Raw genomic sequence first — 22,495 nt, 5'->3', positions numbered from 1 at the left:
AAAAGCTGCATTTGAATTTCAGGCCTGTGACTGAACAGCAAAATTCCTAAAGGCAGCAAATGCAGAAGCAGTCTGGGATCCTCGCACAGACCCAAGTGTAATCCCTGCTCGTATCCCTCATCGTTTAGCCTCCCCAGCAGAGCTGATGACATGGCTCTTGTTAGCAGTCGTGTGGTGAGCACTGGAGTCCAGGTAAGAAACGGGTTCCTAGTGTGCTAGGCACACACAGAAACCTGGAGAGATGCTTTGCTGCTCCAAATTCCCAGTGTCATCTGAAATAAGAAATAGAAAATGAGCAGAAAAGCAGCAAAAGGGAGGGACTGGAGGGTTATGGCTGCATAGGTGGGAGACAACGGGCAGATGGATGGTCCTGTTGATTTTCATCAGTTCAATTTATTTATCCTTCTCCAGAACCACCAGATTCTGGTGGCTCCCCAACATAGTTGCTTGCTAGCAGCTTACTTGGTCAGGTCAAGAGAACCTTGTGAGGAAAAGCAAGGCTGGTCTCCTGTGTTGTGGACAATGCTGTATGTTCAGGAACTAGGGATTGATATGAGAAATTGATGCAAGGGCTCCTCAAATGCCTTCATTCAGCAAAGACTATATATATATATATACATATATACCCTTTCTATAAAACAATATATGTCTGAAAACATGCTTGCATTTCTTTTCATGGAGAATGTCTTGACAACAGAATACTCAACTGGGTAACGCTTCACAAACATTAAACATGCATTGGTCCTTTGCCTAAAGTGGAATGAGTCTAATGTTCAAAGATGGACAAAAACCATAACTGTACTTGTTGCCACAAATTATTTTAAGGGCAGTGTGCTTGGGCCGGTAGCACCACATCATTCTTATTTTCAAACTGCATTAAACTAATCTGTTTACAGATTCCTTCAGAAAGTCCCTCAAAGGCTAATTGCAAAATAAAAACTGGATTTTAAAATCCAAAACTGACTTCCTTTAATAACTTTTCCAACTGAAAACTTAGGCTACAAGGTCAAAAACTGTGGCACTGTAATAGAATATTTAAACTAAATGTTACGTTTATTTAACTTAAGAGTTTGGTTATTCTGTGCATGATTTCCTTTCAAATACATGAGTCATGGTGAGAAGCGTGCCTTTTAAAACATGCCATGAAAAACAGTGCTATAGCACATAAAGGTCGGAACAGGTAAATATGATTTCTTCTACTTGGCAATGCTGTGTTTATATCAGACTTTTGGAGGCATCTGTATTATTAACTTCACATACCTACACAACATTCAAAGTGATACCATTGATAGCAAAAAATTTACAGAGTCAAGATTCTGAAATTTTCCTCTTGCAGAATGTTTGTCTGTTTTCGCTTTTTACAAACACATAGTATAAGTAAAGCGGTGTATACCACTGTATCTGCCTCAAAGGATTCCAGGCAGGAGGAATGAAAGGCTTTGAAAATCTGCTTAACTGAAATCAGTGAAGCAAAGGAGAAGAGACCATCAGGGAGACTGTTAAGGTCCCTGATTCTCAGGCCCAGTGTAAATTAGAGCCCAGCTGGCAATGGTACTCAGGAGACCATACGCTAGCTGAGGATGGCTGCAGCACAGCATGTTGCGACCATATGTCTGACATACTGTCTCCTTTCCAAGGGTCTTTGGCATAACAGGATTTGGTTAGACTCTGTTTAGCTGGCCAGGTTCAGAGCTCTCATCTTCTTTGTACTAAAACAAAGGTGTCAAAGCTGTGGTTAAACTCTTGTCCACAGCAGCACTCAAGTGGGCCAGGAAAAGCAGCAATGTGATGCATCATCTTCTTGGCAGGAGTGTGTTTCCATTGTGACATGTGGTGGAAATGCTTGAGCGGAGTCTGCACACATCACAGGTAGGCAGGATGACCACTGTGGGGAATAGGACACTGGGCTGAAAACTGAAGCTGTCATGTGGCAGCACCACAATATAAGCAGATCTGAAAGGACAATCATACAAAACCACTGCCAGTTTCGAGTCTTTCTGTGATGCAGTAATAGGAATGCTGGACCAGAACACTGCTAATTCTGCCTTTTCATACAATTACCAGGAATTAGTTTTGTTCTGAGATGTGTACTAATTTGCAAGTTAGTTTTAGCCCACAAACTCCAATTCGCTCTTCATTTAGTCTAACAGATGAATTTCATGACCCTGAATTAATTTTTTAGTTTTCTCCTCCCAGTTGTGCTTTTTCTATTAGATATTTTGCAACACAAAAGTGGGCTTCACTCAACTCTTCACGTACTGTTTAATTCATGGTTTCATGGCTTAGAAGTCATTCCCTTGCCTCCAAAGAGAATTCATCTGTCTACTCATCCTGTTGTCTGAGGGTTACAACAGCTTGTACTATCCTTTCGCTTACAGTGGTTCTGAAACCACAGTGCTTACGAGTATTTTCTTCCTTGCCACTGACATCTAACTTTCTTTGGTTTTATCTTGACTATTCTATCCCTTTCCAGAATCCATATATGAAGAATTTGCTCAGTTTTCTTTTTCTTCTACTCTCATGTCCATGTCATCGTGCTTTGTTGAGCTACTGCTTTCTCAGGTTCTGTTCAATCACACAAGATTCAGACTTCTCAGTCTATCTGACAAAGAGGAAGAGTGCTGAAATACTGCTACATAAATAAGAAGCAACTTATCTTTAGTTCTGGATGTGCTTGTGCCTACCTCAAACCCTAAAAACAGTACATAGTTGCATCCAAAAGGGGCATTATGGCTCTTTTCTTTAGTCTCTGTATTCAGTTAAGTGGCATTTTTGCAGTATAACTTGTTCCAGACCTTTGCTAGAAGAAACTATGCATACAACTTCCCTTAGAAGTATATTCAACTGGGAGCTGCCTGGCTGCACAGGATCTTATACATCGTTCAGCTAAGTCAGCAATCCGTATGCAAAAATCAAGCTTTCAGAGACACTGTGTGGATTTGTGACATGCTGTAGAGTACCATGCATCTCTAAAAAGCAATGAATAGATTACACTCAACCATGGAAATGTTTTTTTCCTTACCATGACATTTATAAAATGGATACGCTTTATTTAACAAGGAGCTAAAAACAAATGGCACAAAAGTAACTTAAAAATGTTTAAAATATTCAAAACTGTAACTGCTTAAGATGATAAATGAGAGAACACAAGCTGAGAAACATCATGCTGAAAAAGTTAACATAGGACATCTTAAGTAAATTTAATTTTAAGACCTGATTTCAGCTTGTAGCATTTGGAAGCATGAAGAGGTGGGCAAACTTATTCTATTCTGTATTTCCTGACAAGCTATTTTATCTTTGCAGTCCAGTGTAGATTATATTACACCGTTGTCATGAGTTAGGTGCTGGATAATGGATAGTCTCAAAAGCAGTCCATCTCTATTTAGGCAATAAAGTAATGGTTTATAAATTCACTCAGCAGCAATAAGTTTCTTGAAAACAATAGAAGTGCATTTCAAGCAATAGAGTGACAAGACTTGTTGAGTTCCTAAAGATCAGATTTTATTCTCTTCATGGCCATGCTTACAGCTCCCAGGAAATCCCTTATCTGCCTACAAATGACAAACAAATTTTTGTCTTAATTAGCAAACCCTGGATCAAGTTCCTGCTACAGAACTTGCACTGCCACTGGCTTCAGCTGGGAGATGTCCTTAATTCTTCCTTCTTTTTTTTTTTTTTTTTTTTTTTTTTTTTTTTTTTTTTTTAATTAATCCATTATGTGTCAGCTGACTGAAGCAAGTGCTGATATCTTAAAGTTCTTCATATTTTCAAGAGCAAACCTCTCTCAGTAGCTCGATGCATTTGTAACATCAGCCTTCCACACTTCCGCTTCTATCTCACTGTAACTGAGGGAGGTGATGGTGCTAGTCACAGGACCTATGGTATGACTGCTCAGATGTGCTTCTCCCTGGCTGGCTGTGGTCAGTCTTCTCCCACCAGGAGACAAGGCTGATGTAGTCATGTCCATTAAACCTCACTGAAGGCAACAAAACCACAACAAATTTATTACTCAAAACTACTTCTGGATTTCATCTGTGTCTCAACTGTGATTAAGAAGAGTATTAATCTACATGCAAACACAGATTCCTTTCTTTTAATGGAACAAAACTCAAATTCTCGCTTGCTTTAAACATTTCATTAAATGTTCTATTTTCTCTCTTATTTAAAATGCCCACTGGAGCATAAAGTGTTTCAAAGAAGAGGACTGGGCAGACTGGACTTTCTTTTTGTGTACTTTTTGCAGTTAGTGTGAATATTGCTTTTACTGCCAGGAAGCCAGAACTGGCCTCAGATTCATATATGTAACATGAGAGGTGCTGAAGTCAGACTCAAACTTCAAGTGAAGACACATAAAGGAAAGGATATGCACTAATACAGGATGAGGTCTCCAGAATATCTTCATCCAGGCACTTTGAGATCCATATTCAAATTCATATGTCATAGTGTAGAAGAGGCTGATGTTTTTTTCAGTTCATTATACCTTCTTTCACACAGCCAATAGATTTTGAACCTGATCATTTCCGAACATATTTGGAATATCTTCTTGATAGGAAATCGCTGTTGCTCAAAATCTGCATCTTTCCACAAACTTTCATTTTCCGTTCTGACAAATATGCAGTGTTATTTTTGGAAAACATCGAAAGATGGAGGAAAAGAAGGTGGGATTCTCTATGGATTTCTATTTCATACTGTTATCAGAACATTGGGTGATTTTTGATCTGTTCACTGAAAAGGTTGAAATGAGCTATGGAAAAATTAGACTGAAAAACACATTAGAGAACAGTTCTGACAATTCAGTTTTGAAGCATCTGCACAGAATGCAAAGAACCGCTGACTAATAATAAAATAAATCCAAAGTATTTAACATGAAGTATTTAATATCTTCATAGACCCATGCAAGGCATTTAGCCAAGAAGGTTTAAAACTCCTATGGTAAGCTGCAACTTAGCTCCTTTACTTGTAATATCCTACAACCTAGCCCAAGAATCTTCTGTTATAAATTTTGTGTTGCTTTGTAAGTAGGATGATAGAGTTTTTGAGAGAATAAGTTATGTTCGCTTCTAATAGTATTTCTTTTTTCTTCACTACATACTATTTAATATTTTCCTTTGTACACTTCTTAATAGTTGAGCTCTAAGTGAAACTCTGAAAAACAGCATTAGGATTCAAACTGAAGTGGAAGATTTTATTTTCAGGGTCACAAGTAGCATAGTGAGATTTCTCTCTTAAACAATGACACTTAGTATCTCTGTACTTCTATGAATACTTTTGAAGTGTCATATTAAAACCAATCTCTTGGCCTTCAGGCAAAGAGAAGCAATTAGTCTTGGAGTTGTGAATAAATAAAAATCCATTTATATACCCGTCCTTGACATGTACCTTGCAAATCTTAGAAACTTCATCTAGTGGGAAAAGAAACGTTAAATCACAAACACCGATACTGATCATATTGCAGTGTTGCTTCCTAAAACTGTTTAGTTTGTATCAAACTTTCAAGTATTAATTCATATGTATATATTCATACATATTGAAACACAACAACAGAAAGATTCGCACACTCGAGTGAGAAGAAAGAGATGAGCGAGTGCATATGGAGCTATAATGCTTTATTATCTATCCTCAGCGCTAATCTAGGTGAGAAAAACTCAAAGCTCTCAAGTACATTGTTCTGCCGAGCTACTGCAAAAACATCCCACCATGTGCACGCCTCTTTCATCCCAAATGCTGATCAGTCTTTGGTCTCCAAACAAACAAACAAAGCAGATCTGTATTAGCCATGCATGCCAGTGAAGTGGCACCTGTGGCAGTTGTGTTGGGATGAGTCAGAAAACAATTTCTACTTTTTGTTCAGTGCGGTGTTCTTACGTTTTCTTTCTCCTCTTTACCGCATCTCAGTGCAGAAACATCCTATTCCTGCAATGCTCTACTTGCTGCACAAGGTTCTCAAATTTGGTTTTCGTTTAGTACTCAGCAGATCACAGAGGAAGTAAAAATTACGTTGTCAAGTGAACCCTAGCAGACCGTTCATCCCTATAGAAACAGGAGGTAGCTGGGGCTGGGAGACGGGCCACGGAGCCTCGGCACATCTTGTCCTGCTCGTGCTCCACTTGTTGAGCGCTGAGAGGTGGCACTGCTGGGGCTGCCGCCCGGTCCGACGGCAGGCGGGACAGCCGCGTGGGGACGCGCAGTGGCCGCACGTCGGGGCGGAGCTGGCCTTGGGGCCGCGCAGAGCTCAGAGGTGGAACCCCACCGAGACCCGCACCTGGGCCGGTGGGATGGTCAAGGAAAACAAATTTAAGTCTGTTCTGGATGCAAATCTCTCCGCTGACCTAGTTCTCATTCTCCTTTTCATTTCAGAAGCTCAGCTAAAAATCCATAAATTAAGGAAATTAACTGATGGAGCCTCCGGCATCTTTGTAAGCTATTTAAATCTTTAAATTTACAACATCTTCTGCATATATCAAGTAATTGAACTAACTGCAGGGATGTAACTTTAATGAGAAAATTTCCCTCTTCTCCTGTAGTTTGTACTCGAGAAGGGAAAAAAAGAAAAAAAGAAAAAAAAAAAGGGAGAGAAAAAAAAAAAAAAAAAAAAAAGCTACCCTTAGGAGAAAAGTTTCTGTTTATTCCTGCCACGCAAGATAACTTTAAAAAAAAACGAATTGCAGGGGTCCTGCCTGCCTGTCCTCGTTCCCCGCCGGTCGAGGCGGGCAGACACCGGCGGGGCCGCTCCGAGCCCCGCGGCGCGGAGGGAAGCGCGGGCGGGCGCGGAGAGGAGCGCGGCTCGCCGCCGGGCTGACCTTTCGGGCGGCCGCGCCGTGTTGCGTAACTCCCTGCGCGGCCACGCTCGGCGGCTAGTAGGCGCTGCAGCCCGCCCGGCCGCGGCCACCGGGACGCGCGGCGCCGCTCCGCGGGCGCGCAGCTGCCGGAGCCCCTCCTCTGCGGCGGCCGAGAGCCGGGCGCTGCGGGGCGCTGCTCCCCCCGAACTTCTCCCGCGGGGGCCGCTCTCCGCGGGGCGCGCATCCCCCCGCAGGGGCTCGGGGAAACGCGGAGCCGCGGGCGGAGGCGCGTCTTGGGCGGAAAGTTGAGGGGCGGGTTTCGCGTTGTTTTAATTTGTATTAACATTTCTTTTTGTCTTTTTTCTTTTTGGTGCGGAGGGGGTTCCCGCCCCCTTCCCTTAGGGCCGCGCTGCGCGCCCGCGGAGCCGCCCGCGGAGCCCCGCGCCATCGCGCCGCACGCTCTAATTGAAATGGCGCTTTTGGCCGGGGGCGGGCTGCCAGGGCGCTCCGCAATAGCACAATGCATGTCGATAGACGTCATTTGGTTTTAATGGCCTACAGGAAATTTGGCGTTTACAATGCGAGACATTAGCAAAGGGTGAAAGGGAGGGGGAGACGGGCGGGCGGGCGGGCTGGAAATAATTGCGGCCCCCCCCACCCCCGCCGCCGAGACCCCCCGTCTGCAGCCCGCCGGCGCTGGGGATGTGCCCGGGGGGGCCGCGGCGCTTTTTTTATTTATTATTTATTTTTGAACTTGCTGTAGTTTATCAACAAGTGCGGAGTGGGTGCTACCCTAATTGTAACGGAGGAGTCGGGAGATGTGAGAAACGTGCCCTGCGTTACTTATTTGGGAGCTGAAAATTTATGCCTAGTTGAAAACGCCTGGGGAAATATTACATCAGACCAAATGACAATGATTAAAATCAGCTTTTTCCCCCCCTTCCCCCTTTTCCTCCTTCTTCTTTTCAGTAAGCCCGCGGAAGGACGTGACAGCGGCCCGAGCCTCCCCGGCACCGACCCGTTACCGCCGGCGGGGCCGGGCCGGGCCGCGCAGTTCCGCGGGCAGCGCAGGGCTCCGCGGGCTGCGGCGCTTCCCGGCCCCATCCATTTCCAGGGCTCGTGTTTTGTTTTACGGGGGGGAGGTGGGGGTGTGAAATAAATCTGGGGACCTTCGCTAAAAGCAGGGGAAAATATCCAATTTTCATCGCAAAATTAGCTAGGGCGAGAGCAAAGGGCTGAGCTAATTGTAGCCTAATCCTCTGCCCTGCAGGCGTTTGCAAAGCCCTGAGCAAGAATTCGCTTTTTTTCCTCCTCTTCTCCCTTCCCTCTGTTATTTAGAGACGGGATTATTGCCTTTCTTCTCATAACAGCCTCGGCAGTTTCATTTAAAGGCTTTTTTTCCCCCTCACACACACACATCCGCGCACACACAACATAAATAGAAAGAAGCGGCAAAAACAGAGAGGGGGAGAGCGAGCGAGGAGAGAGAGAAGCCTTAAAAATAATAATAATCACAGCAGGATCTGAGGAGCAAAGATAGTAATAAAGGCAAAAAAACCGAGCCCATCCACACACAAACCCAGCAGAGCCCAAAGCTGAGGGGGGCTCGCGGCTCATCCTGTGCTCAAGGTAAGGAACGCGGCAGCGGCTGCTCCCGCGGCTGCCCGGGCCGGGCTGGAGCGCGCTGTGCCGTGCCGAGCCGTGCATTGCATTGCATTGCGCTGCACCGCGCGGCGCGCTCGCGCCTTCTCTCGCTCTTTTTTTTTTTTTTTTTTTTTTTTTTCTTTTTCCGTTTTTTTTTTTTTTTTTTTTTTTTGGGAAAGTGCCTCTTCCAACTAAGTCGGCTCCCGGCTCCGGAGGAGAAGCGGCAGAGGGGTGTTTTTTTTTTTAAAGCTACAGCTCCCGCTTTGCTAGCGCCGTGTGTGTGCCTGCGCGTGTGTGTGCGTGCGTGTGTGTATGTTTTGTTTTGCTCCGCTCCAGCATGGGCAGCGCCGGCGGAGCCCCGCGGCCCGGGGTGCCCGCGCTGCCGCCCCGGCCCCGGCTCTGAAGACGGCCCGGCCCCGGCGCGGCGGAGGCAGCGCAGCCCGCTCCGCGCTCTCGCAGGGTACACGCGGAGCCGCGGGGGTCGGGCGGGCGGCGCGGGGTGCGCGGCCGGGGCGCGGGGGTGGCGGCGGGGCGGCTCGGCACAAAGGGAAGGCGGGCGACAATGGGAGCGCCGCGTATGGAAAGCACGGGCGGGCTGTGAATGAAACTCTGGCGCCAGTGAGAGTGGAAGGCTCGGGCTGGGGCAGACTTCAAACCACTCTAGGCTATAGTTTGCATTTCTGCTCCTGCATGCGATGTGGCACACTTCTGCAAAATTCATACATTAGCCTGGCTAACGCTCACCTCCATTGGCTGCACCGAAATTGGATGCGATCGGGGTTACGGGGCTTTTTTGCCCTCGCGTTCATCGAAGATATCTCCTTGTTATGAGGGAATAAGTAAAGGACGCCATGTTGTGCTTTTTTTTTTTTTTTTTTCCCTGCCGATGGTTCCCTTCGGGCACGCCGCGTTTCAGAGCGAAAGGCAGAAGTTGGGAGGGCGGCTGCGGCGCTCCGCGGTGGTTCCCCTGACCAGCAGCGGGGAGAGGCGTGGGGTGACGTGAAGCCGCACTGATACAGCGGCGGCTGCCACAGCGGGCGGGGGCGGGGAGGGAGGGAGAAAGAAAGGCTCTGCTTTTCTCTCTCTCTTTTTTTCTTTTTTTTTTTTTTTTTTTTTTTTTTCTTTTTTTTTTTTGCGAGGATTGCTCGCAGGCAGCCCCCACCCCCCCTGCAAAAGTTTTGGGCACGATCCACTCTGTCACTCGGGACAGCGGTGCGTGAGGCAGCGCGGAGGTGTGTGCAAATGTTGACGGACTTTAAATTTTGGAGCCATCCAGTGCGAGGTTTCAAGTAACCCCATCCCTTCTTTGTCTCTAGGCTCGCTTCTCAGCGTAACCAATTGTCTCCGAGTGGCTCTGGAGGCAGACCCGAGCGGTCGCCGTGCGTGTTTATGGAGACAAAGGTAATGCCCGGCCCGGGGCTTTGCCCCCGGCTCCGCGGGGCCGCGGGGCTGGGGCCGCTCCCGCAGCTGCTCGGCCCGGAGCGCTGCGGCGGGGCCGCTCCGGCGGTGGGGCCGGGCCGCGGGCGGGCGCCGGCCTCCCCGGAGCCGGGCGGAGCGGAGCGGCCGCAGCGCCCGTCGGCGGGCGTCGGTCCTGCTGCGGGCGGGGCGCGGGGCGCGACCCGCGGGGCCCCGCAGGCGCCCGGGCGGAGCGAGCGGGGACTGGCGGCTCCTGGAACCTGCGGTGCTCATTTCACGTCTCGAATGTGCATGAAGGAATTAAACTGCACGAGTGAATAACAGCATTAGTTTCAATTAATTTTTATCCTGGCAACAATAAACTTTAGAAACAAAGCGCTTTTACATCCGCAATTAGTCTTGCTTCCCATCTGTAGTCTTTTTAAGTGCCTGCTCCTCGATTTAACTTTGTCCCTCCTTCAGAGCTGCCTCCTTTTCCGCTCTCCCCCCTTTTTTTTTCTCGTTATCCCTTCCAGGCTGCCGCTTGCTTCTCCTGCAACCTTTCACCTCCCCTGTCCCTATCTGTCTGCTCTGCTCTCTGCAGTTTATTTCTACTGTATTTTCCCAACATCAGCAGCAGTATTGGTTACCATGGCCCCGGGCTATGTGCAGAGGTGGGAAAGCTTCATCCGCCCAAAAGTTCTTACACTTTTGAAGTCTTTCTTTTAGTAGGATCTGAAATGTATCATCTAGAGTGTGTATTAAATGAACAGTATTCCTGAAGGCTTTAGAGCAAGAAAGGCAACACCCTGGAAAATTCTGCAGTCTTTCAGCATTCTCTGCCCTAGGGTTATAGCCCTGGGCACGGAGCTGAATGGAGCTCTTACAACTGCCTTCTGTTTACCTTTTATGGTTAAAATAACAGCTTAGCAAAGAAGCAACTTCATGGAGAAACGATTCAGTGAAATCATCTCAAGCTGTAGCAGCATAGCTAGTTTAATCACCCCTAGAGAGCTGAACAACTGTGAGCACAATGGGACACAAAATCATTTTGTGTGTAAATGAGCATGGCATTGTGATTATTTCACTTTGCATGGGCAAATAGTTTTTACAAGCAGTACTTATGCAGTTAGCTTAGAAAGGCAGAAAAAGATAAGCTGGCTCTGAAAGATCTTGGTGTGCAATGTTTGAAAAACTAAATATTCAGATAATTTGGGAAGCGGGCTCTATTGATTTTGCCTTCAGCAGGTTCCTGTGTTACTGATTAGAGCAGGGTTATTGCCTGTGCCACTAGTTGGGATGCTGTATCCTGTCGTAGGCAACTAAAGAGCAAGGATTATTTTACATGGTTTAATAAATGAATTTGGTTAGTGTTCCTACAATAGTTACCCTTAAGGTTTTAATTTTCACATCAGCATTAGAAAATATGTGCATAAAGACTTTCACTGGATAAATACATTTAAGATTTTGCTTTGTGCATAAAATAAGTGCATTACTAAGTGTGATGAATTTTATCTGTGCTTTACATTAAGGAGAGGAAGGAGTCATTAGAAATAGTGTTACGGTACCTTAGGAAACAAGAGTGCTTATTTTTTGGAGCACTACAAGTGTTTTCAGTGTCCTTACACTCAACAATTACGCCCCCTGATCATCTGCTCATAGGAAATGACTGAACTCCACAACTCTCATAAACACCTTGGGTTCATTTTTAATACGAGTCCTCTCTGAGCAAGGGAAAAGCCTGTGTTCTGATTCCCCCTCCTCCCCCAAAAAGCCGGTAGCATCCTCAGTAAGTACGAAAAGCCATAAAAGTTTGAGAACTATTTTAGCTTTCCAGTGATTTTCTATAATTAAGTGTTTTTTCAACACATGCTCTAGCTGAGAGATGCCAAAAGCAGAGGATTGTTCAAAAGGTCCCTCCAGTGAATAGTATAAATTAAATATCTACTGTGTGAGTATGGCCTCACTGAGAATCTCAGACTTGTTACAGATCAAGGAATTTACTGGTATACTAACATTAAACAAAATCCTAAGATAGCAGCCGTGCTTAAATATGCACAAATAGGTTCAGATCACTTGATCTTTAGCTGTCTGTGCATATTTTAAAATAAAAGTCTGTATTTCAAGACAAATGGTTAAATGTAAGACTCGTTTACAGAGGACTGGAAGCCCTTTGATTTCATTTGGAAATTGTAACAAGGGGTGCAGATGAGCCCTAATTAGGCACTTGTTTTGTGGAACTGCATGAGATGTGTTTCTAAGGCAGCTCTGTGCTGCGCGAGGTACCTTTATCATTAGTGATAATAGTTAGGGTCTGAACAAAGACAGGGTTGACATTCAGCCTGTGTCTCCTGACCCTTTCATTTAAGTGAGGGAGCACAGACTGAATATGAGTTCGCAGTGCTCTTTGGTAAGAAAGAAAAACCTTTGTGTTGGCAGACAGATGAGGCACCCACAGACTGGTAAACAGAGCGCTAAAATCCTGCAGGTACTTACATACTAAGTTGCTTTTGAAAGTTAGTTCTTTTATTTATGCTATACAACCTATTTACTGAAGCTTGCCCACAACAAGCTCTTGTGGGAAAGAAGAAAGCAGCGTCTTGAGTCATGAAAGGATTCAATCACTTTCCTTGAAGGTGGTGCTGTAGCAAAAATGTTAATGCCCAATTTCACATCGACTGACACAGAAGTCCTAGGACAGAGCTGGCATTTGCTTCGTGCTCAGTGCAGAGGTCCATTCTGCCTCCGAAGAGGAAAGGATGTGGATTCATAATGGGGTGATGTATTGCTGTGCTTTAGATGCAAGAAATCCTTAGGAGCTAAACTAGATAAATGCAGTTAATGGAGACGTTATGATGACTTTATGAAGCTGTCTGGATGAATTAAGATTTTTCAGCTCCTTTCTACATAGCTCAGATTTGTATTTTTACAACAAATATTTCTAACTGCATGTTCATTGTGTGTCATAGCCAGGCTCCTCGTGCAAAATATTTACTGCTAGAAGAAAGACAAGACCAGCTTTAGATTTCTAGGAAATACTATCAAAGTAATGTGGGAGAAATGGGAATTCACTTTGTAATGCTGTATTGAAGTGCTTGTCAGATAGAAGGGAGAGACTGGGTGTTTGGTAGCATGCTTGCAAAACAAAATACCAAGAAAATTAGATTATATTCAGAAATATCTTCAGCTATAATGTTTTGCATATGTTGTTTTACCCATAAGGGGGAGAATGAATGGACATGTTCTAAAACTTACAGCAGATTTTTTTGTTTGCCATGTGTGCTATCTGTAGTGATTGAACCAAAATTAGCTCTGAGACACACGTTTCAGCAGGATAAGCTGTGCTTTTCTTACTGAAGAGAACTGCTCTCCTGCTTTGCTAATCTTTTCCATTTGTAAGACATTTTAAGATTCTTGACTCAATTCAGTAATTCTGCTAATTTTCAAACATTTTTAGTGCAGTAGCCATTAGATGGATGTTGAATTTGTAATTTCACTTGCCAGATTGCATAGTGGTCTCTAACGCTTCTTGTCATGAAAACACAGGTCAGTTTATATATATGTATCTTTCTGTTTTCACTGCTTCCAGGTATTGCATTCGGTTTGAAAGCTTATTAGTTCTTTGTATCTAGTATTAAGGCTTAACTAAAAATTATCAATTTATTTTGCAATTATTGAAAATAAGACACAAAATTGATCCCGGTTTGATATGAAATTTACTACTTGTATAAACTAAATGCCTTAGGTACTGAGGAAGTCACTAATTTAGAGGTGTCTCGTTACTGAGACAAACTTGCAAAACCCCCTGAATCCCAATTCACAAATTGGTTATTCGTTTGTCAGGGGATATTTCACATCTAACACATAAGCCCGCGACCTTTAATTAGAATTTTGCAGTTTGTTTTATGCCCCTTGAGGCTGACACCTTGAAATTTTTTTTCTTGATTTCTTATTGCTAATAAGCATCTTTCCCTTCCCCTCTGGTACTTTAAAGAAAATGATGCAAATACACTTAATTACAGTGGTGGCAATAATTTGTTAGCTGAATATGTGATCAGGCAGATGCAAAAATGATCTGATTAGATCTGTGATCACACTGAAAATAAAGGTAACACACTGCTACATTTAAGAAAAACTGTTCTTTTTGTCCTCCGTTTCCAGGAGGGAAGAAGCATGTCCCGTCTGTCTCTAACACGGTCCCCAGTTTCTCCTCTGGCTGCTCAAGGAATTCCTCTCCCAGCCCAGCTCACCAAGTCGAACGCTCCTGTGCACATCGATGTAGGAGGACACATGTACACCAGCAGCCTGGCTACCCTGACCAAGTACCCAGACTCCAGGTAAGACTTGTGGGTTTTCAGGCTCTCTGCCTCATTCTGTTCATTGCATGGAAATACTCATGTACGTACCTGTGCGGCATATTTCGGTGTGAAATATGATTTGTTATATATTCACCATTTATGAATAATTCAGTTTCCGATTTATACGTTAACTTCCCTGGTGTTGTATAGAAAAAAATGCCTGTACAATTTATGTATTATTTAGAGAGCCTATTCATTTTCTCTCTCAGTGTCTTCAGCACTACACTGCCACGTGTGAAGCACCTGTTGGTGTCCTTGATTATTTCCAACTGTACCTGGCTACCTATTCCTTTCAGATTTAGGCCCCCTTCTTTCAAGAAATTGAAACAGTTCAGTTATGCTAGAACCAATAGATGCTTTTGTTCTGCCAGCAGAAACCTGAAAGTCAGGCACAGCTCAGTGCCTCTGTGGCAGCAGGCACGTCCTATGGGCAGTAGGCAGTATACTAGCTCCATGCACTTGCAGCCACACTTTGGATCAAGTTTGTGTGGCTTAGAGTAGCTGATTAGCACTGAATGCGTTAACTCCAGATGCATCAAACTATGAACTGAGGTGGCATGAGTATATGCAATGCTGTCTCTGTTACTTGCCCAGATCTGTGGGGTACTGGCCACCACGATGTACGAGTCATCCTGGGTAGCATCAGACCTGTAATGGTACTGTGGAAGAGATCACTGTTTTCAGGGTTAAAATATTTCCATTGCAGTAGTACCTGATTTTGATTTACAGTTATTGATCACTCAAATGATTCATCTTTTTGTCATTCTGACTGTTTATGCTTCAGAAGGATAAATGCCTCGTAGGTAACCACCAGAAGGTGTGGATATGCAGTATCAGTGTGCCTGTCAGACTGCTTAAAGGAGGCACTATGGACTCAAAAGTAATCCAGAGCTCAGGCCAGCGAGATATCAGAGATTTTGCTACCTGCGTGGCCAGTATTTCTGTAAAGAAGACTTTTTTTTAATTGACAACCACTGTAAAGCTCTAGATTTATTTGGAGATTTCTCCTTTTGAAGAACTAGCTTTTTGGCACAGATTTGGCAGGATCTCCAGTAATGAATGGCATTTGTGGAGATACCTTGGTACGCTTCTGATGTCGTAAAGTACAGGGATGTGTTCTCATGCCAAGGAGAGATAGTTGCTGCATCATTTATGGGAAAGAAACAATTACTAAAATACCTCTATCTTATGGTTAGACTGAAACCATATGATTTTTTTTCAGAACAGTTGCTGTCTAATGTTTGTATGGTACTTTAATCATAGAGAAGTCTGTTCAGTGGGGAGAGATTTCTAACAGAGAAGGAGACAAATGCTTCATAGTATAAAAATACAGAGAAGATTCAGTAGTTGTGATGGAATAGCACATCTGTTTCCACATTTTAAAATACCACTGCTGACACTATTTTTAAAATATGCCCCATATCAGACTTGCTTAATAAGCGCTTCAGTTATGTAACTTTTGGGAGAATATACAGAAATTCACATATTTTATATAAAGAGAACAGAGCAGCAATTTAAAATCTTTTCCCCCTTTGCTAAAATACCAGAAGTATATTCCTTAGCGTTTTGTAGTTCTATTTAAGTTAAAAATACAAAACTGTGACTGACCAGAGCTCTTGTGTTGCCAGATGTTTTGCTGTGTACTGTACGTTGTTTGCATCGCAGTATTATCTCATAAGGCTTGAATGCTTTTTCAGCTGCTCAAACTTCGGTCCTTACAGGAGTAGGAGCTTAAAGAGCTAGATCTGAAAATCAGAAAGAATAATTATTAACTGTGTATAGTTTTATAGCAAAACATAACCCCTTACCACCACCTATGTAGACTGCCTTGCTACATATGTTATGGATGGAGGGTTCACTTTAAGTTTCAAATCAAATCTTAGTTGTTGTGGGCTTTTTCTCTTCTTCATAATTTGGCTTTTTGCAGCAGTGCTCTGTAGACTTGGTTGGTTACCCCTCATTGAGCCTGTCCTACTCTCATTCCCAGTTACATAAAACTTGCAGTTATTTCAGTGGGGACGATGGGAGCTCCTGATGGTGCTTCACTGCCTCTGTGTGATTCTTCCACAAGGCACAGATTGCCATTGCAGTGCTCTGGATGAGAGAGGCATCTCTTGCAGATGCAAGAAGAAGGAGATAGCTTTTCTGGGTGAGACATCTGGAAAGAATGCCATAGCACTGTTAAATTATGCTCACATGATGATGTGCATGGCCACATATAGAGGCATAGCCATACTCATCCACATGCAGAGTTTCCTGGATTATTTTGGACAGCATATTAAACTCTTGGTTTGAGCATGAGTTCATAAGCTTCAAATCCAAGAAATTAAACAAATTTCTAGCTTCTGTTTCAGGGAAAGATGTAAGCATATGCTGAAATGCTTTGCTAAAGCTTAGCTTGTGTCACATAAAATATAATTTGCACTCACTGAAAGTGAAAGCTATGGGAATAACCTTCCTGTTCATGTTACAACCTCTATTTCTTTTTCTGTGTTCCAAAATCCCAAATAGGCTGTTAGCTTGTAATGTATACAGCACACGCACATGTATAAGGACACGTATATAAATGTGATTGTACACAGAGACATCACTTGATAATGGGAAATGGAAAAAATCATTGAATCGTGTTTATCTTTCAATAGTATTTAGAGGAGGCCCAATCCTGTTAGGTCCTAAACGAACTCAGTTTGTGTTGATTTCAGTGGGAGGGAAGAGCTCTCAGCAGCTTGCCAGATCAGGCCCAGCAGGAGCAAGTATAGGTATGACCAGTTCCTGCCTATACCTGCTCTCCAGTCACCCCTCTGGTATGACATAAATTACACCTGACAGCAGGCAGCATGATACATTTCTTATTGTAATTTGTTAGGATTGACTGTGCTCAGCCCACTTACTTGCTTTGCTTTTCTGATCCCAAGTTATGTGGTTAGCCCTTATTCATGGAAACAAAGGACCTGATTCTGGAGTCTTACTCACGTGAGGGAGTAGCTGGCGATGTAAAGTTGGAGAACTAATTTTGCATGTCAGCGTTCCCAGAGTTGTTTCGGAGCAACTATGATGAAGTCTTTGATGTTGTTCGTACTAGTGCAGCTGCTGATAGAAGAGAGTTTGTCCATTGATTAGATTTGCATAAGCAAAGGGTGCCAGATTAGGCACTAAAGGTGGTAGACGCCCTCTTTCCAGTAAATTGTTATGGGCTACATAACTTCTCTAAAGAAGAGAACACTGGAGCAGCACACAACTGTTGTGGCAAAAGGGAAGGGTTAAACAGCCACTGTCAAGGACAGTTTCCAAACTAGATGTGCTCACCTTAGTCTTTACTCTTACAAGTCTTCCCAGTTGGCTGTTTAAATGAAACACCTTATACATAAGTAAGCTGGATTTTCGGAGGGTGAAAGACAAGGGAAAAAAGAAACAAGCAAAAGGTACTGTGAGCAGAAACAACATAAGAACAGCATAATAGTCACAGAGATGATCTCAGAAGTAGTAGGATTAATCCCTCTTCTTATAGCTAGTTGAAGCTGCTATTCTTGAATACCTGAAATGGCCATCCAAGTTAACAAGTTTGGGGGGATTCTCAGGGGCTGACACTGACTTATCTGCACATAAGGCTCGATTTCTGTAACTCAGTAAGTTTTCCACCAAAACTACCAATTCTGATAGTTATGAGCTACAGATATGTAAAGGCAAAGAAAAAAAAGAAAAAAAAAAACAACTTCTGTTGAATGCTCTTACCATCAATATCTTATTTCTAAAGTAACCAACTGAACAGACAAATTATACAACTTCGAGAGCATTTCCTCTAGAAATTCCATTAATGTTTTCACCCACAGAACCTCTAAAAGCAACCCCTTCACACACTGACACTTGAGTGTGGATTCATATGACGGATTATAAAGGCTGCAAAGACCAGCACATCCATAAAGTGAGCTGTAAATTGTATTTATTCAAGGGAATATGATAGCTTTTAAAAAACAAAAATAAAAGACAACCAGAAATCCAAGCTCTTAATGCGCAGAGTGGTCTACCCAAAGATGCTGCTTAATCATCCAGTCTTACTCCCAATGAATTCAGTGACATATCTCATCAACTTTGAGTGGAAAAGAACAAAAAGTTCCCAATCTCCCTATACCACAGCAAGCCCACACTTTGCCATTTCACTGAAAATTCAATATGATTTTGAATTGTTAGAAAGCATTTTTTTCATTAGAAGCCTGTTCTTTTTACAGCCCCATTTAACATTTATCCCAGAGAATTGCTGTGAGCTCCTTGTGAGTTGTACATTCTTGGTTACTTAGTATTTGTTGACTAACCCTCTGTTAAAGATGTTATTTTGAAAGGAAGTTCTAGGAGATCTCACTTCCAGGAGTGTTGGTCATGTGTGAGAAGTGAGCAGACATCGTTTTAATTGAAGCAGAAGTTCCCTGGTGGGAGCCATGTGATCACACAGACCTGAGGGAGCTTCCCCAACACCACTTGGCAGCACAAGGTGGTTGGGACCTGCCAAACTGGACCTTCAGCCTTTACTCCGTCTGGTTAACCAAAAACACCCACCTTTTTTAAAGTTCTCTTACCTCTTTAGGAAAGCAAATCTTGTTGGCTCTGTGGCCCAAGGCAGTGCTAACAGTGCATGCCCTGACCTTGAGGCTCCTTGGCTTCATCACCCACTTCTCTGGAGGCTCTGCCCTCCAGAGAAAACCAGCACAGGTGTTTCATTTAACTGTTTCAGAAAGCAATGATACGACTGTAGGCTTTTATGAGGCACAGTAGAATTTTCCCATTTTCTTTGCCTTATTTTCCTCTGAACCCATGATCTTTTGGAAGGAATTTACAAAAGAGCTTCCTAAAGTTTTGGACTTTTTCTTGTCAAAGCAAACTGTCATTCACCAGGCTGGAATGACTTCCAGGACAAGGTGCTTCTCCAAGTTTCAAGACTCACCTGTTGTCCCTGCCAGACCATGACTGCTGACACCCTACAGCCAGATGCAGATTAACTCAAACACATCCAATACTGAGATCTCCAAGACAGATTTTCCACTTCACCCTTTATAACCAAGAACTTCCTCCTCTTCTTGGAAGAGAGCAGGGAAATTCTTAATTCAGACATGTTCAGTGTTTGTAATTCTCCAGACTTAGCACATGTAAAAGCACATAAGATCAATCCAGTGTTACCAATTCCTCATCAGATCTGTGGAGTTTTGATGCTATTACAAGAAAACAATGCCAATTATCAGATCCTGTCACTCACCACATACTGGCAGAAAGGTGTAAATCAATTCTTAAACAAATGCTCTGCTTTGGCCAGGAAGTTAAGAGCAAATTTGTTCATAACCAGAGACCGATTGTGGCCTCTAAAACACAGCACATTTGAGGTCAGGGTTGCAATTTGGAGCAGAAAACTGCCAGCTCTCCTGGGTCCACTCACTCTCTTTTGGCCCTGTGTAATTGTTAGCATCAGTACTAACCTAGGCATTTCCAAAACCTCTCAATTCCAATTCCATACCACACTGACCACAGCTCACTCACCTGGAGTGTGTACAGCATGTTGTCCTTCTTCAGTATCTCCGCAGACCTGCTTAGTGATGCTCTTTTAGTACAATGTGTGCACATTACACCCTCAGTATGGTACTGCTCTTCCCAGTGAGGTCATTTGTGGGGTGGCACGAGGCTCAGGCATAAGCAGGCTGAAAAGCATGGTCTGTTACCCAAAAGGCAGTTTCTTAATTGGTGCCTACAGCCCAAATTCAGGCAAAGCTCTACAAAATGCACCTGCATTGAGCTGCAGCACAAAGCTCATTAATTTTAATAGATATTGTGAACTTGAAACATACATGGACCTTAAAGGAAAACACCTGAAGAGGCAGGATTGTTTTCCTGTGCTACTGATGCTAAGAGCTGCAGAGCCTAGGTATGGCACGAGCATGCTGGTTGTGGTGCACTGACATTAGAGGGGCGAGTCTGCCAGGGCCCCCCCAGCTCTGCTGCAGAAGATAATAGAAAAGCAGATATTTCAGTTATGCATAAAGCCTCTTCTGAATTAACATAAGAATTTTCATGGAGATTAAAATCATTTTCTGTTACATTTAACATACCTGTAATTAACAGATAAATCTTGAGAGTTTTTCTCATTTGGTTGATGACTGGGCAAGTCTTTGGTTTCCAAGGGAATTCTGACCAACAGTTAATGGAAAAAAAAAATCCTTAAAAAGATCCTTTCTGTATCCCACCCTCCCTTCCCCTCAGTCTGCATCTAAACCTGTGGGTGCTGTGCTTACCTGAGTGGGAGCTGGAAAAGAACTCTTTATTTCCAGACTGCTGAATCAAATAATGGAAAATGAACCAGGCATTCTGTGTTTGTACAGCAAAACATTGCTGTTTTGTAAGGGGTGCTGAGTGGCTGCAGCCACCCAAGTCCATGCAGCTCTCTGGGAAGTTAGGGGCAGGATGGGAGCTGCTTCCAGGACCCAGCCAGCACAACTGGGTAGCGTGCAGGACAGAGTATGGCAGGCAGAGGTGGAAACCCTTCATTCTCCTGGCTGGGTTGGATGGAGCTGCTGCAGCAGCTGCCTCACCAGAGCCAGGTCTGGGAGGAGCAGGGCATTGCCTGGATAAAGGAGGCACACTGGGTGTGGCCTCCATGGAATAAAAATCTGCAACAGGGAAGTAATTACAGGTGGGGATAATGACCTAGGTACCCTGTCTCTGCCTTCCATTAGAGGGAAAAATCCTAGAATCAGAGTCTGCTTTGAGAAGCTGAGCAGAGATCATGGAAATAATACACAAAAACACATTTCCCTGTGTTAACCAAGGATGCTGCTGTGCTTAAGCAGTGGTGGTGGGTTTGGTGGTAAAGGAGAACAAGCCCTGTAATGCAACTTTTCAGTCCAGTTATTGTGAGAGATGGGAGCAAAGGAATCTGTATGGAAACTGATTCTTCAGACCTGTCTGTGTCCATCTCTCCAGGATCTCTGACGAACTGGCATGTAGGGAGCCACAACAGAGCTGAGCTGTCTGCTGTGATAAAGGTGTTTACTCCTTACTGGACTTCATAAATGCTGCCTTGCCCAGCACAGCTGCTGCCCAGGGACTGCCCGCAGGCTCTGGAGAGGGAAGCAGAGCTTATCCTTTGGGAGCACAAATCTTACTCTAATTGGGTGCAGAGATTGGGACCTGTCAATGAATGAATTATTAGTATGTTTACCTGGAATATTTGATGAAATGTATGAGGAAATGTTACACAGCTAGTCTCTGATGAACACTTTTTCTGAAATTATTATTTCTCTGTATACATATATATATTACAGCCTGAGTTGTGTGGTGTTCTAGGCACAAGTAGGTATTACAGCACTTAGAAAGGGGTGGATTGAGCTACTGTTAGAGAGGAGAAGGTAGCAAACCACACTCATCCGCATTACAGAAATAAAATTACAGCTGTGTTGCTAAGCCCAGCACAGGCTGCTCAAAAAGCCTGCACTTGAGAAAATTCCATGTTCCTGATCTTGATATTACCTTTGGCTTGGCTAGTCAAAAGGGAAGACAGAGGAGGTGTTCTCTATGCAATCTGTCCATCCTGGCTGTGACCAGACAGATGTCACTTGTGGCCATTGAGAGCAGGTCGGGGCTGCTGGGCTGTCTCTCCAGTAACTTCGCTGCAAACTCAGATGGCCTTGCCTCATTTTCTGCTCTTCTCTGTTCTCCTGCAACAATAACTGGGATGAGTTTATCCCATTAGTAATTCCCCTCCTTCTTGTTTACAATGAGTTAAAAATCAGTCTGGTTTATTAAAACTCACACATAGAACCCAGGAGATAGGGAGACCAGTAATTCAACATTTTCTTGCTTTAGCGCTATGTATATATAGCAGTTTCTGAGGTTAGTTGGTTAAGTCCTCTGTCATTTTTTTAATTCCTCCTTTTGTTTACCACTCACCTCTCACCTGCCAGGGCACTTCAGTGCCAGCAGCACAATTTAAGTATTTTTCAGCAGTCGTTTTCAGGGCACTAACATGAAACACGAAAAGCATCAGCATTAGCAGCACGGTTCGAGAAACTGCTCCCATAGGATGCTATGGAAGTAACCTGTCTCCTCCTTTTATGTGCTGCTAGTGGAGGCTGTTTTCCTGCTGATGAACATGGTGCAAAATACTGCACCTTTGCCCAGGTTCACAGTTGTAGCAGCTTTACACTTAAAACAAAGAGGAATCCCCCTTATTGATGTATTTTTTTGTATGCTGTGCATCCAGTAGACACAACACATGGAGAGGAGTTACGTTACGATGCGGATTCAGTAACTTTGTGTTGGAAATTATGTCCTGAGGTCACA

General features: G+C 43.8%; 1 protein-coding gene across 6 annotated transcripts in view; it reads left to right on the top strand.

Moving 5' to 3' along the window:
- Nucleotides 1-22,495, top strand: part of KCTD15 (potassium channel tetramerization domain containing 15) — a 195,033-nt gene that overhangs the window by 144,936 nt on the left and 27,602 nt on the right. Inside the window, exons 1-3 of one of the 6 annotated variants that reach the window (XM_072346145.1) lie at nucleotides 7,431-8,408; nucleotides 9,740-9,824; nucleotides 13,980-14,155. In XM_072346145.1, coding sequence (XP_072202246.1) covers nucleotides 9,813-9,824; nucleotides 13,980-14,155 — 188 coding nt within the window. In that variant the 5' untranslated portion in view covers nucleotides 7,431-8,408; nucleotides 9,740-9,812. Of the gene's footprint in view, nucleotides 1-7,430; nucleotides 8,409-8,639; nucleotides 8,884-9,565; nucleotides 9,656-9,739; nucleotides 9,825-12,489; nucleotides 12,596-13,979; nucleotides 14,156-22,495 lie in introns of those variants that run through there. The other 5 variants (XM_072346146.1, XM_072346147.1, XM_072346149.1 and 2 more) reach the window with 5 other exon arrangements.

Source organism: Excalfactoria chinensis, chromosome 11 (genome assembly GCF_039878825.1).
Source record: "Excalfactoria chinensis isolate bCotChi1 chromosome 11, bCotChi1.hap2, whole genome shotgun sequence".
Taxonomy (NCBI): domain Eukaryota; kingdom Metazoa; phylum Chordata; class Aves; order Galliformes; family Phasianidae; genus Excalfactoria; species Excalfactoria chinensis.
Note: the sequence above shows the minus strand (reverse complement) of the source record. Positions and strands in the feature narration are given on the sequence as shown.